We start from the raw sequence: 13,014 nt of genomic DNA, 5'->3' as shown, positions 1-13,014 counted from the left end.
TACTATATATATATATATATATATAACACATAGCTACATGAAGATAACTACATATCCGTACGAAGCAGAAGACAGCAAAATGCATTGCAGTGTAGGAAAGGAAGCTGAGAAAGGAAGTCAAATTCCAATGAAATGGATAGATGCGAAAAGCTGGACATTCATAAAAAAGGTTGATGAGAACCGCACCCACAATCCTTAGATGATCAGAACAGCAGTGGTAAAATTAACGATAACGACAGCAACAAAGGCAATGTTGAGGTGGTTAGAGATAAATCCATAATACATAAGATATCCATCATTTATATTCGCCATTAAAAATGAATACTAAAAACAATCACAATGACAATCATCATCATTTGGGACCCCATGAGGAACAAAACGTTCTAATAATATGCTCTGCTAGAAACACAAACAAGAATTCATTATGCATGGAGTGTTAGAACGATCAAAACCATAATACCCACTTTACCAACAACAACTACCGTCAGTATTGCCATAACAATAGATTCACGTCCATCTAGGAGACGCGTCATTTATATGTCCGATAAGTCCACCACTCTGTGACCAATTAGTAGTTTCTAGGAGCGATATCGTTTTTTTTAGAAGAGCGATTCTAATGAATCACGGACTGATGAAGATACACTTACAAATGCCTCGTTCTCTGCGATGCGCACTGGTAGCAAATACTCAGTAATTTGCAGCGCATCTGCTTATTTTCATTCATTTTAAAATTGCAATTAATCCGTGCACGAATATTATTTATTCTGTTCCCTTACAATTAAAAATCGAAAATGAACCATCATGCCCACTGTTAATAGAGAAGATATCAAGGGTAAAGAATTTTAATTTAAAATTCGTCATATATATTACTGAAAGGTAAATGACTTGTTAAATCAATTACCAAATAAAAACAACCATTTACTTGATAGTAATTCATTTGCACATGAATACAATTTCAAAAAACAAGTCGAAAATGAGGTGTACTGATAAAAGGAACAGCATACATCATTGAAATCCTAAAGCTAAGTAACCAGAGGAGTGTTAGACTAGTTAATAGCGTCACTATTACACTCAGCACAATTAATTTAATAATATCACCACGACTTTTCCCAAGCAGATCTTTCAGGCAAGTTTTCGAATTCGAAATCTTAAATTTGAATGAATTCTTTCTTATATCTGAATAAAAAAATTTTTTTCTTAAATTTGAATAAATTTACATGGATTGGTTCCATGACATAAAGATGAATCTTTTAATGTTTGTTAATTACATCAAACAAATAAAAGCTCACAATATTTCTTTCCTTCTTTTTTGAATTTGAGAATCAGAAACAAATATACCCATTCTCAATTCCTCACATAGCACTTCATAAATATATTAGAATATAAATTAGAACACCAAACACGAAGCAAATTCTACATAGGATAAATTTCGAATTAATATGAAAAATATCACTTCCAAGAAGATTTGGAACAATCCTTGCATTCAATACACTCTCTAAAATAACAATCTAAACCTTGCGTTAATTCATAACACGCTAATGAAACTTCATTTGATAAATACATTAAACACTATGCGATGTTTAGTTCACTAGTTATTCTCACGAGGCGAGTGCAAGGACCTCTCGATTATGCACCTCGCATAACCATAAAAAAAAACATGCGACATCATACATATGGAAGCAAAATTTCAACCTGGAGAGCTAATATGAGATTTCGTCGAATTTCCAAAACTTGAAATTTTGAATCTTTTTAACAACTAGATAAATTACGTGGATACATGCTTATGTGACATTAAAAAAAATGTTGCATTGCAAGCAACTTTTAATGCAAACAAAGCTGTTCATCTGCATCACCAGAATCAGCATGATGAAACATTCTTTTTATGCAAAGCAATTCTAAAAAACAAAGAAGAATGAAGCAAAAGACTAGAATATATGAATGCATACTCAGAATTAACAATAGATGTGCACTAGATACAAGCAAAAAAATAAACGGGATATTCACAAAATTTCAGCAGAAAAAACGGAATTGCTTTTTTAGTAATTTGCTTTTTTAGCGTTATTGTTTTTCACGAGTCATAAAAAATGGAAATTCCAGAAGAGTCCAAATAACTGATCAATTCTTTTTGAAGCCGTGAATTTTTAAGACAGACGATGAAGGTATCGAACAAAGTCTGATATAGCTACGATATTTCCATAAACTAAACACGTAAATTAAGATGTGTGTGTAATAATTTGTTGTTACAGGCCCAAGACGTATTTCATTTTGAGAATAATCCTCAGTGGGAAGCAAAGAATTGCAAAAAATAGTGAACACAGTTCATAAACGGACCATGGTGCGCATGCGCCATTGGCATATAGCACAAATGTTAAGCCATCACCAAATGTATCATTAATGCGATAGTAGTTCCTGTAATAAAGTAGCACTATTATTTTGTTTTCGATAAGTAAAATGACACATCCTAATGTAGACAGCTCTGAAAATGACTGGTGCTAATGGAAGGATTAAATGATTTGACGGATAACATCATAAGCCTTTCTTACAAGGTTAATGGATACAGAATTTGATTTCAGTTACACTAAACTAAGTACTGCAGTGAGTGACCAAGTCCTACAGTAGAGAGACCTCAATGATGTAAATTACATTGTACGATAATGGCTGAGAGGCCTAAAGTAGCTGTCTAAAGTAGTCCTAAAGTAGTCGGTTGCATTTTAGCATCTGCTACACTGTTTTTAAAAATATTGTAATAAGAGTAAGAAAGACTGGTATCATTGCTAAATCACTACTCCTTTCTCTACACCAGTTACAACACTGAATGTACAATCATATCAAACCACTATGAAGCGCGGTTAGTTGAGTAATCGAACTATTGCAAAGCACTCACAGTGATTAAAAAGCAAAAATACTTTGTAGTGTACACCTTTTGTTTATATTAATTGTAAACGATCTACGCGATGTTTTGTAGGTAATGTCCATAGAACCTAATAAACGGAAAAATGTTGTTGATTATCCTTTAGCTTATTAATAGAATAACTAATTACCGATAAACGTCAATATCTATATGAAAAAGGAAAATAAACTTACAACAGTGTAGTATGATGGCAAAAACCATGTTTTTTGTAGAAATTTATGGCACCGTAATTTGTAGCTAATACATGTAAATAAACAGCTTTTGGATATGGTGGTCGTTGAACTACCATAAACATAAGATGATCAAGCAGACGTGAAGCGAAACCACGCCGGCGATAAGGTGGACGTACAGCAACGCTTAATATATACACTACCGGCAAACAGTTACCCGACAAAAGATCACGGTCCTAAAAATACCTAACCTATTTATTTATTCATTCACACAGTATTGGATTCTCGGACGCTACGCCCCGGACGACATATCTTTTAACGCTTGCGGAAATATTTCATTTAATTCGTGATTAGGCTATCACTCTATATCTTTCTCTCCCTCATATTCTTTTGCTTCACTGGTCTTGCTATAATAATGAATTTGATATATGAGCTTTATTAAATTTATATAGGAATACAAAAAAAGAAAAAAAAACCTCAGCATTGCACTGAGACAAGATCTTCAGCTCAGCAACAAGAATAGCAGCGAGTGCACCTTCATAAGTGATTCCGAAACTAATCAATTTACCATTTAGCACTTCCTCAAACCAGCAATCCGGATACTGTATGGGAAAAGATTCGAGGCAAATTGTTTTGACAACATCCATATCGTGCATGCACAACGATCGTATGCTACACTTTTCATCCTGATGCACATCACTGCTTCCAGATCCATCACGGAGACAATTCATAACTTCCCTATCACTCAGCATTTCTCGCCAATCCTTCATTGCTTTCAATGTCCACTAAATATTCATCGCCCTCGATGTCCACAATCCATCATCACCTTCGATGACCACTAAATATGGTACATCGCTTATTTTATCTATAATAACGCACTCTGGCTATTATCTGCATGAAAGTGCGACAGCTGACTATCTGGGAAATATTACTTATCTATTGCCACAGAACCACTACCAGATGTCAACTGTAAATGAAGCGTAAAACAAGCCGAACAAACATTACCAAATTTGGCGGCCGTTTGAACCATCCCGCAATATCGAGGCGACCGGAATAATGTTCGAACATTCAACGAATAAAAATGAACAAATGGCCATACAAGCATGCAAATATCTGCAAGCAAGCATGCACATCTTATTGCAGCCAAACATTCGAACTGCGCCATACTTCGAAGTAATGCTTTCTCAAAAGCCCCATACCACATAACGCCATACTATCAGCTGATCTCCAAGTGTTAGACCCTTGCACAAATTTGAAGCCAACCTACATGGAAGCCAAGCAGCTTTAAAACAACACACCCAACTGAGCGATACTTTCGAAACGAGTACCGTATAGCGAATGAATTTAATGCGGCCACTAAGTGAACAAAGACTCATCACTCTTGGAGGAAGATGCATAGACATGCTTTTTTTTTGACACGTTTGTTGTGAAAAATTTGCTTCGTTATGTAAAGTTAACTGAACGATACAGTTCAAATGAGTTATTTTGATCAGAATCTTTTCATGTATACCATATTTTAGATCAATGAAGCGAGCATTGCGTTCAATTTATGCGGACATATATGTAAAAGATGCTCATCGTGTCAGGGGTACACCACGTGTTGCTCGGCCTTGGAGGCCTAAAGTTATCGCTTGGGCTGGACCAGCTGCATTTTATCGTAATAGGTTTGCATATTAGAGCGAATTATTTTATATAAATTTTGGTTTGTCAGTTAGGTAATTGATAGGAACTCCCCCTAACAAAATCGTACTATCTTACCAAAAGTTGGATCCTTCCAACACACGGTCGTGATAGGTTCCTTCACAGGACTTCATGTGAGTACAGCCGTGTTTTTAATTGTTTAGCACATAAATCTGTGGTTACTATTACCAATCTATGAGATATGTGGATAATATTTCTCCAAATTTTCCTTACAGATTTTATGAGCCGAATGCTTGGTATAAAGCACGAATAACAAAACCTGTACTTTATCCGAAAATGTATGTCATTGATCCAGACAATCATTTGTTGTCGCTGAAAGAACGTTTAGCAGGTTATTTCTTTCTCTGTTTTCCCCCAACATTTGAAGTTCAACTAAGGATGACTTTTTCTCAGAAGACTTTTTTGATTAAACTGGGAATCAAAACTGTATTTGAAGCAGGACTGTAATAATCCTTATTGTTACAGTACCGGAGACACAAAGATATGACATTGGTTTCAAGAAAAAAAGTTCGATATCAATACCATCGCAACTATGGGAGCCGGAAAATGTTCTAAAATCATCTAAGAAAATGCAGTGTACGTCTGACTTCTATGTTTTCAATGCTATAAAATATTCAATTTTCACATTTTCTTCTCAGACAATTTTAACAAAATGTTATATATCTTGATGATTCCTTTTAGGTTAATTTGGATATCGTTCTATGATGAATTATGGGATTTGAACGAACTCACTTCGTTTTTGTATTATATTGTATAACAATACGAAACTCTTTTGTATTAAGAATGATGAATGTAATACAGGTGTCTATACAAAATTTGTATAGGGATCCATACCAAAACCATCATCAGTTGATTATTCTTCATCATTAATGAAGTTACTGTTTATATTCAATGCATTAGTAATAATTACTTCTTGTCATTGCAGTGACAATAAATTTAAAAGCGGTGGAACATTGGCAGTTGAGTATTTTTCATCATTATCGCATATTTGATGATCTTTTTCACTCAAACATCTTCTTCCACAATACACAAAATATGCAACTTAAATGGGGCAGTATTGGTCTATATCAGGGAAATCTGATCGATGCCGCTGATACAAGTACATACCTGAATTTCGAAATAGAGCAGGAATTCATAAATATTGCTTTGGATAGAGACCTTTGATTGTCCGAAGATGTCTGGAACAAATTTCCAAGACTGAATTCAGACCCAGTATAAGTTCTGTTTCGAATATTATCTTTCATTGTCACTGTTTAGGTAAAAAGCCAGAAATATCGATTGAATCATTAGATGGCGGATTCAGTTCATTCATATTGTTGAATCTTGATGGAAACCCATATGACTGCAGTGGCGAAGTTGTGCATTGGCTGGTAGCTAATATTCCCGATGGTAAATCTGTAACTGATGGGACAGAAATAGTTCCATATCTGCAAGTGATGCCATTCAAAGGAACTGGTTATCACAGAATTGCTTGTTTATTGTTGCGGCATAACGAAGTTATTAATTTAGCTTCAAAAAAACCAAAAAGGTAGCAGGTGTTAAATCTTTCCAGCAGCATCATTTTTGGTTAGTGAAGGAAAGCAGGTTTCCTATTGTCGATTATAATTACGATAAAATGATAGAGAAAAGTTAATGCAAGTTGGTAAATTGCTGTAAGGCTTGCAACAACGGAGTGGGATAGAACATATTAAAGTAATGTATTGCTATTTTTGGATATTATTGTAATAATTGGTTTTCTGTTTTGATTTCTAGTGTAACACTGATGAGTCGAATCTTCAATGTTGGCCGATTGTATAAAGAGTTTGAAAAACAATGGACTCCTTCTGCTCTTTCATTCGCTCAAGCTTCATGGGATGTTTCTGTTAATGAAACGCTTCACAGAATTGGTTTGTTACAATCGTTACTTTCTTTGAAACATATGTGAATATTTTATGTCAAATATTGTTTGAAAATATTGAGCTCCTGTCCTGTTTTTCATTTTTATTTACATCTCCCTGTGATCACTGCTGAATGACGTGATATAGTTTTAACTCCAGAACTCTTCGCATTTCATATGTGCATTTAAAGATAATATAGCCTTCAACGAATGCTGCGTTACGAAAAAGATGGTAAATCTTGACTTATATGTAAGACGAGTGTATTCTACCAGTATCTTTCAGGGATGAAGTCACCGATTTATGAATATCAATATAATCCGCCAGTGAAAGTGAGCCAGAAGGAATTTCCATTAAAACCTCAGCCGTTTAATTTGTATGTTCTTCATAGATTAGCCTTCGCTTTTCTAGTTTGAAACTTTCCATTTGGCAACATACATGAATGTATTGAACTTTTCTTTTTGGATTGCAGATACTTGGATCAGTTTCGAAATCCAAAGGAGGTACATGCGGATTTGTTGAAGAGACGTTTGCAAATGCGAAGGATAGATAAAAACCCGGAACAACCTAAATATCCTGACATCGACTATGTTGAACATAAGAAGAACATGCCGTTTTGGCAGCATGATAATTTGATGAGGAAGAATTCTGGATCCGGTCGATACAAAGCTCTATGGAGCAATCCAATCAGCTAATTCGCTGAACATCGAAGATCTATAACATTTAGTTTGTTTCCCACTCGGAGCTTTCAAATGTCGGATTAACTAATCCGACATGAATATATTCCAGTTGTCTTTATGCGTTTACTTATGTACCGTTCATCAGTAACTATTGGATCGCTCATTTTCAAATGTATATTTTTTGCGGGTACTGGTTCTGCAGAATGTTTATTTATAGATAGTGTTGTTGATTGCCGGCTAAATTACTATTCACCGACAATAGTTTGATCACTGATGATAGTTACATTTGTATTGATAAAAATAAGAAAATAATGGATTCAAAAGTTGAACGTTTTATACCGAATATTATTAGAAATGTTTCCGAATTGTTGATGACCATGTTATTATTCTCATGCATTTCGAAAATATAAAGATACAGAATATGTGAAGAATATGTTGAATTATTTCGGAGTAAGAAGTCGCAAGAAGGTAATCCAAATCGAGACCATTTGGGTTTGAAACAAACATAATTTGCATTAGAGGCGGCATTCAACTCCTGTCTCCAGAGGAATATTTTTAAAACTTGTTTTTTGAGGTAAATGAAGACCACATTCGTCAACTCAGACATGAAGTGATGAAGCAATAAGGAAATGTCATTGTTTTGGGTAGGATATGCTGAAACTGATCTGAGCAAAAGTTCTACGAGGAGGAACAGTTACACAAATGAATAAATTAGTGGTGATATTTGTCCCGCGTGTTTAGCTAATTTGTCATAGACATAACAGAGAAAAGTAGTCCATTATAGGGAACTGAACGGAATTTGATAACCGTCATCGTAACACTTTTGGATTTTTTAAATCATCTAAGCCAAACTATTTCTATCTGGAACCGAAAGAGGTCAACCAGTATGTTAATTCGGGCTAACGAAATGAGACTTGAGCATATAAGAGTGGATAGGAAAAGAGTGCATTTGGTAAAAAAATATGTCATTATGAGAAGGGCGGGATAGGGACATGGACGACCATTCATTATTCTTAGGATGTTAACCTGGTGAAGAAGAAAAAACAATCAAGGATGCCTATCCAGTATCAATTCAACGATTTTCAATTTTATACAAATTGCTAAGTACGATGCACACTCATACCTGTCCCAGCAGTTTGGATCTTCAAGTTTAGAAGGAGGCATACTCAAGCCAAGTTATTCCATAACCATTGAAACATAAATGTGTTGTGTGCAGATATATACACATACACACCACACACACCACACAACACATACACACGCACGCTCACCACACACATGTGCATATATACACACACAACACCCATACATACACACACACACACACACATACACATACACACACATGCATACATATATTATGTGAAAAGAAATGGAAGGGGTTTTTCAGTTGTAGTTGAATTTATGTGCGATGGAGCACTGCTTGTGCACATTATTCCACTCTTCTGTTGCACAGCCATTTGTCATTGGTTTTCCCCACTGATTCATGTTTGTCCGCATGTTTCTCATTTTATCAATGCTGTTTGTCTGTCCGCACGTTTCCGGATTTATGAGTGTGTATTTGTCAGTTTGTTAGTGAATTTCTCTGTTTGTCTATTGTCTCGGCGCTTTTTGAGAGAAGCTTCATAAGAAAGTATAGCAGCACACTCTTATTTCAGCTTGTGGACAAGCAAAATTATTTCTAGCGGGGAAGAAGGCAGACACTGGCTGGAAGGAGTTTTTGCAAGGACACATCCATCATCATCATTCTTCATCTTGATACGACCTCAGTATCGTCGATGTTTCCAGCATGACGCTTAACGTCTATATCGCTTCTATCACGGCAAATACCGAGGTAAGCTTTTTTCGCTAATTATAATTAAAAGGCTTCTGTGATAATCGCAAACTTTACTGGTTTTAGAGAGGTACTGGGTACAGGTTATTTTAATTTTATTTGGTAGTGCTATTAAATGGGCTTGATAACAATGACTAGCACTGAAAAGAATGCTTGAAGGATGCTGATTGTTACCCGAAAGATGTGTTTGATATAATATAATTTTGCAGTAATTTTGCAGTTTGATATAATTTTGCAGTACTTGATAGACAAAGTCCAAGGTATTATTAACACATCTAATACAAGGCTAAGAAATTAATACTGAACAGGAATTAGGGATAATCTTAAATTTTGAAATTGAACTGTTGTAAAGCAAAATTTCTCAGACAGTTTTCCACAATCTAGGCTGCTAAAAAGACAATGGTTTTACCAAATTTTCAAAAAACAAGGCTTCAAGATAGTCGTTCAGTTCCCGCGTTCCTATGCACTGAACCCCAGTTAATCACCGGTAAGCCTTTCTGACTATTCGTGAGATTTAGTCATCTTAAGTTTTCAAGGATTAGTTTGGCGGAAATTTTCTATTTTGTCGAAGCAATATCTTGAATGGCGAACATCTTTTGTCATACATAACTAATGCCCTGTTCCTTATTGAAATACTTTTAATTGCTGAATTTTTTGAAAGGGAAAAGATCAAAATAAATTTGAAAAGTCAGGGGTATTGTGGGTCTCGCTAATAAAAGAAAATTGTTTTTTATATGAACGAGGTAAGCCGGGATAGGGGAAATCTTTTGAGAACCTAACTTTACAGTAAGAAAATTAAGCATATGAATCTTAACTCAATGAGTAAATTCTCGATATATCGGTAATTCATTTCAATAGCTAATCATGGATAATTCGTTATCACTCCGTTTCTCGAAAATTTCTTTAGATCGTGTTGTTTTCGTATTCGAATTTGTTAAGACAATTTTTTTATTTCACGTCGTACACGAATTTTCGGTGAATGGATACAGTGTTGCATACTAAACAGTGCAGTGTAAACAGTTTAAATCTTATATCAATTTTATTAACTGAAATGTTTTGTAAAAATTTGGGAGACATTCCCTGAATCCTTATTTGTATGCTCGAGAGTATGAAGGCTTTTGTTCTTCTCTTCCCTCTCCTGCCTCCTCTTTTGCCTTTTCTTCCGCACACTGTCATCACATTTTATAGATTTGTAATTTGATATCTGATATTTTTTATAGACCCATTTAATGTTGTCGAATGAAAAACAGCACGGATCGAATAACAAGCACGCGGACATTCCCTTCCCTTTCCTTCCTTTACCTTCACAGCATTGCATTTCTTCTAAATATAATTTCGGTTACTTTTTCGTTTTCTCCCTGCTATCGTTTCGTTGTCGTTGCGTAAACTTTTTTTTTTTTCGACAAAATACTATAAAATCTGCTCGAAATTTTTTTAATAAAAATTAGACACAATAGAGTATGTTTTTTAGTCAAAATTTTCCGATCAAAATAGGATTTTTTCGTAAAAATAAGATGGATTTATGAGATTAACTCTTGCGTCTTCTCCTCTGTTAAAGTTAAAAATATATTGATATTTAATTTGCTGAAAGTTATCGCATAGTAATCATCATGATTAATGGATTCATCTTAATGTTGAAGAATCTTAATGTTTAATTACGACAGTTTCTGTCGTATGATCCTCCGAAACATGAAAAGAAAATTTTTGATTTCATGTTATTTATTACACACCTTAATGATATTTTTACTTCGACTTCAGTTAGCATACAAAAAAATCACTGCTTTTAAATAACAAATTATCTTGAATATTTCATGTAGAGGAACTGTTCAGTATTTTGGTGACGGTAACCTCTACTATCAGTTTTAAAAATGAAAAATTGAAATATTTCCAGTTCCTCATCAGTTCTTAAACATTATGCTATATTTTAATTCAAATATCCCTCGTGAAAAATTGGGTTAGGCCTGAAACAAAATGCCGGATGTGTTGAGGGAGATCCGGAATCAACATAGTTGTTTTTGAAAGGATTAAATTGGCAAATAAATAAGTTATGCAAAATGAAAGCTATTGATGCTAGATGATCGATACGGTTGAGAAGTGTCGTGTTGATTAGGAATCAGATTGAAAGTTATTAAAACTTGATTCTGTAAACTTAAATCGTTCCTAAATATTTCAATCAGATTACATCACGCTTTCTTGAGGGATTTGCGAAGGACTGACGTTTTTACTACGAGGAGAAATATCGGATTTTTGCTATATTTCACGGTGAATTTCACTGTATTGTTCTTCAAAAACGTACTTCTTGTGGCAAAGTATGAATGATTATCTGAAAGAATGAAATTTTTAGGGGATTTCTTGAATTTGGGAATCAGATGATGCAGAATAAACTTAAACTGATCATAATTAGCTGGTGGAAGTTTGTAACTTCGACAGTGATTTCTCTTTATTTGTTATTAAAACTTTACTTTCAATTTGGGAAGATTTCTTCGAGAACTTCAAATTTTAGGAATGAATTATGACGATTCTTACCGAATAAGATTAATTTATATGTATTAGCGATATAAATACCATTAGAGCACCTCAACTGATCAAAATTTCGAATCAGATCTTGCATGTCAGATTTCGCCATCATTAAATGAATTTGATCTGCCACCTCAATACATGTAAATTTGTTGATGCTACACTGCCCAGTTTGTTCTCATGTAAAATTTGTTTATCTTTTGCAGTCATATTCAAGATTCTGTTCAAAAATGCATATGCTACTAATAGAATTGAACAGAGGGTATTACCGCCATATCTCAAACTGGTTTTTATATTGTTATTTCAAATTCGAAATAATTTTCTTTACATTTATTCACCTTAAACAAATTGTCTTATTTTTTCGTCACTAATGACAGGATTCTTCCAATAATTTTTTCATTTCCTTTTCTCCTTCTGCACTTTTGTTGACTAAGCTGTTCAGCAGTTTATCTAATCTTTATACTATTATTATTCCTTCCTATCATCCATATAGCAGAGAACAAAGTTTCTTTGAATGGGAATGAAAATGCGACACTTTTTCAACCACAACTCGAAAGTTTTTCTATGTCTTGAAAATGTTAATCAAAGAGCAATAACAATGTAAGATCGTCTAAGTCGTTTGTAATTTCTGTTTCTTTGGAAAATTTCACTTTGTCGAGAAATGTTTTTTTATCGTACAACATAGCATTTGTCAGGATTACTTACCAGTTGTTTCTACTGTCTTTTAAAAAATCATCATTGTTGTTCTAAATCTAAAGGAATAAGAGTTTTCCTTCCTAAGATTGTATCATTATATATCATAAGCTTATGTTTGCAAATGCTATTATAGTTACAGTATTCTCTCCATTCCAATTTTATGCAAAAAGTGGAGATAAAAATGACGAAAATATAAAGGTTGTAAGACATGAAACAGATGTCAAATAAAAGATGGAATTAAAGAGGGATGAAATTTCCATTTTTGAGATAAACTATTGTAAAAATAATTGATAGCTTCGTTTGGCGGTTCTTAATAAATTTTTGGGGATCAGATAAAAGAAATGAATTTTTAGGGAAGAATTACTTTTACTTCCACTCTTTAAAACTTAATAAGCATAAAATAAACGAGGTGAGTATACTGGAAAGTAGATTAGTTTGTTTTATGTTATAGGCAGTTTGAATTCAAACTTCCCCTGTTCTTTTATCTTTTCGATTTAGTAATTCATCAGTAGGTCTGGTTTTAATGAATTTCTCGAAATTAGTTTTCCCATGCTTAAATGACAAAATCAATATTAAATTCATTATAAATGGCATCAACTTCCAAATTGCGGTGGGATTATAATGATTATGA

At 34.0% G+C, this 13,014-nt stretch overlaps 3 protein-coding genes across 3 annotated transcripts in view; 2 read left to right on the top strand and 1 right to left on the bottom strand.

Moving 5' to 3' along the window:
• Positions 1-2,226: 2,226 nt before the first annotated feature.
• On the bottom strand, positions 2,227-4,399 carry LOAG_08250 (hypothetical protein). Its single transcript, XM_020447653.1, has 4 exons — positions 4,087-4,399; positions 3,558-3,919; positions 3,085-3,317; positions 2,227-2,409 (listed from the first exon to the last, which is right to left on the bottom strand). The coding sequence occupies exons 2-4, from the start codon at positions 3,849-3,851 to the stop codon at positions 2,241-2,243; spliced, it is 696 nt and encodes a 231-aa protein (XP_020302140.1). The 5' UTR covers positions 3,852-3,919; positions 4,087-4,399; the 3' UTR covers positions 2,227-2,240.
• Positions 4,400-4,605: 206 nt separating this feature from the next.
• LOAG_08249 (phosphatidylethanolamine-binding protein) lies at positions 4,606-7,351 on the top strand (the record flags this gene model as incomplete). Its single annotated transcript, XM_003143781.1, has 8 exons — positions 4,606-4,745; positions 4,998-5,113; positions 5,248-5,358; positions 5,708-5,881; positions 6,040-6,310; positions 6,535-6,668; positions 6,942-7,032; positions 7,129-7,351. 8 exons carry the CDS (start codon positions 4,606-4,608, stop codon positions 7,349-7,351), a joined length of 1,260 nt encoding a protein of 419 aa, XP_003143829.1.
• Positions 7,352-8,988: 1,637 nt separating this feature from the next.
• Positions 8,989-13,014, top strand: part of LOAG_09993 (hypothetical protein) — a 7,468-nt gene continuing 3,442 nt past the window's right edge. The window contains exon 1 of the mRNA XM_020448063.1: positions 8,989-9,170. Coding sequence (XP_020301759.1) covers positions 9,126-9,170 — 45 coding nt within the window. The 5' untranslated portion in view covers positions 8,989-9,125. The remainder of the gene's footprint in view (positions 9,171-13,014) is intronic.

The sequence above is a fragment of the Loa loa genome, assembly GCF_000183805.2.
Source record: "Loa loa unplaced genomic scaffold supercont3.46, whole genome shotgun sequence".
Taxonomy (NCBI): Eukaryota; Metazoa; Nematoda; class Chromadorea; order Rhabditida; family Onchocercidae; genus Loa; species Loa loa.
Note: the sequence above shows the minus strand (reverse complement) of the source record. Positions and strands in the feature narration are given on the sequence as shown.

Excerpts from the sequence above, each read along its gene's own strand:
- LOAG_08250 (XM_020447653.1), bottom strand. The coding sequence starts at position 3,851 with ATGAAGGATTGGCGAGAAATGCTGAGTGATAGGGAAGTTATGAATTGT. Across the intron at positions 3,318-3,557 it reads TGTCTCAGTGCAATGCTGAG|GACCGTGATCTTTTGTCGGG; the intron begins GTTTTTTTTTCT and ends AGGTATTTTTAG. Across the intron at positions 2,410-3,084 it reads TGCCATCATACTACACTGTT|GAACTACTATCGCATTAATG; the intron begins GTAAGTTTATTT and ends ACTTTATTACAG.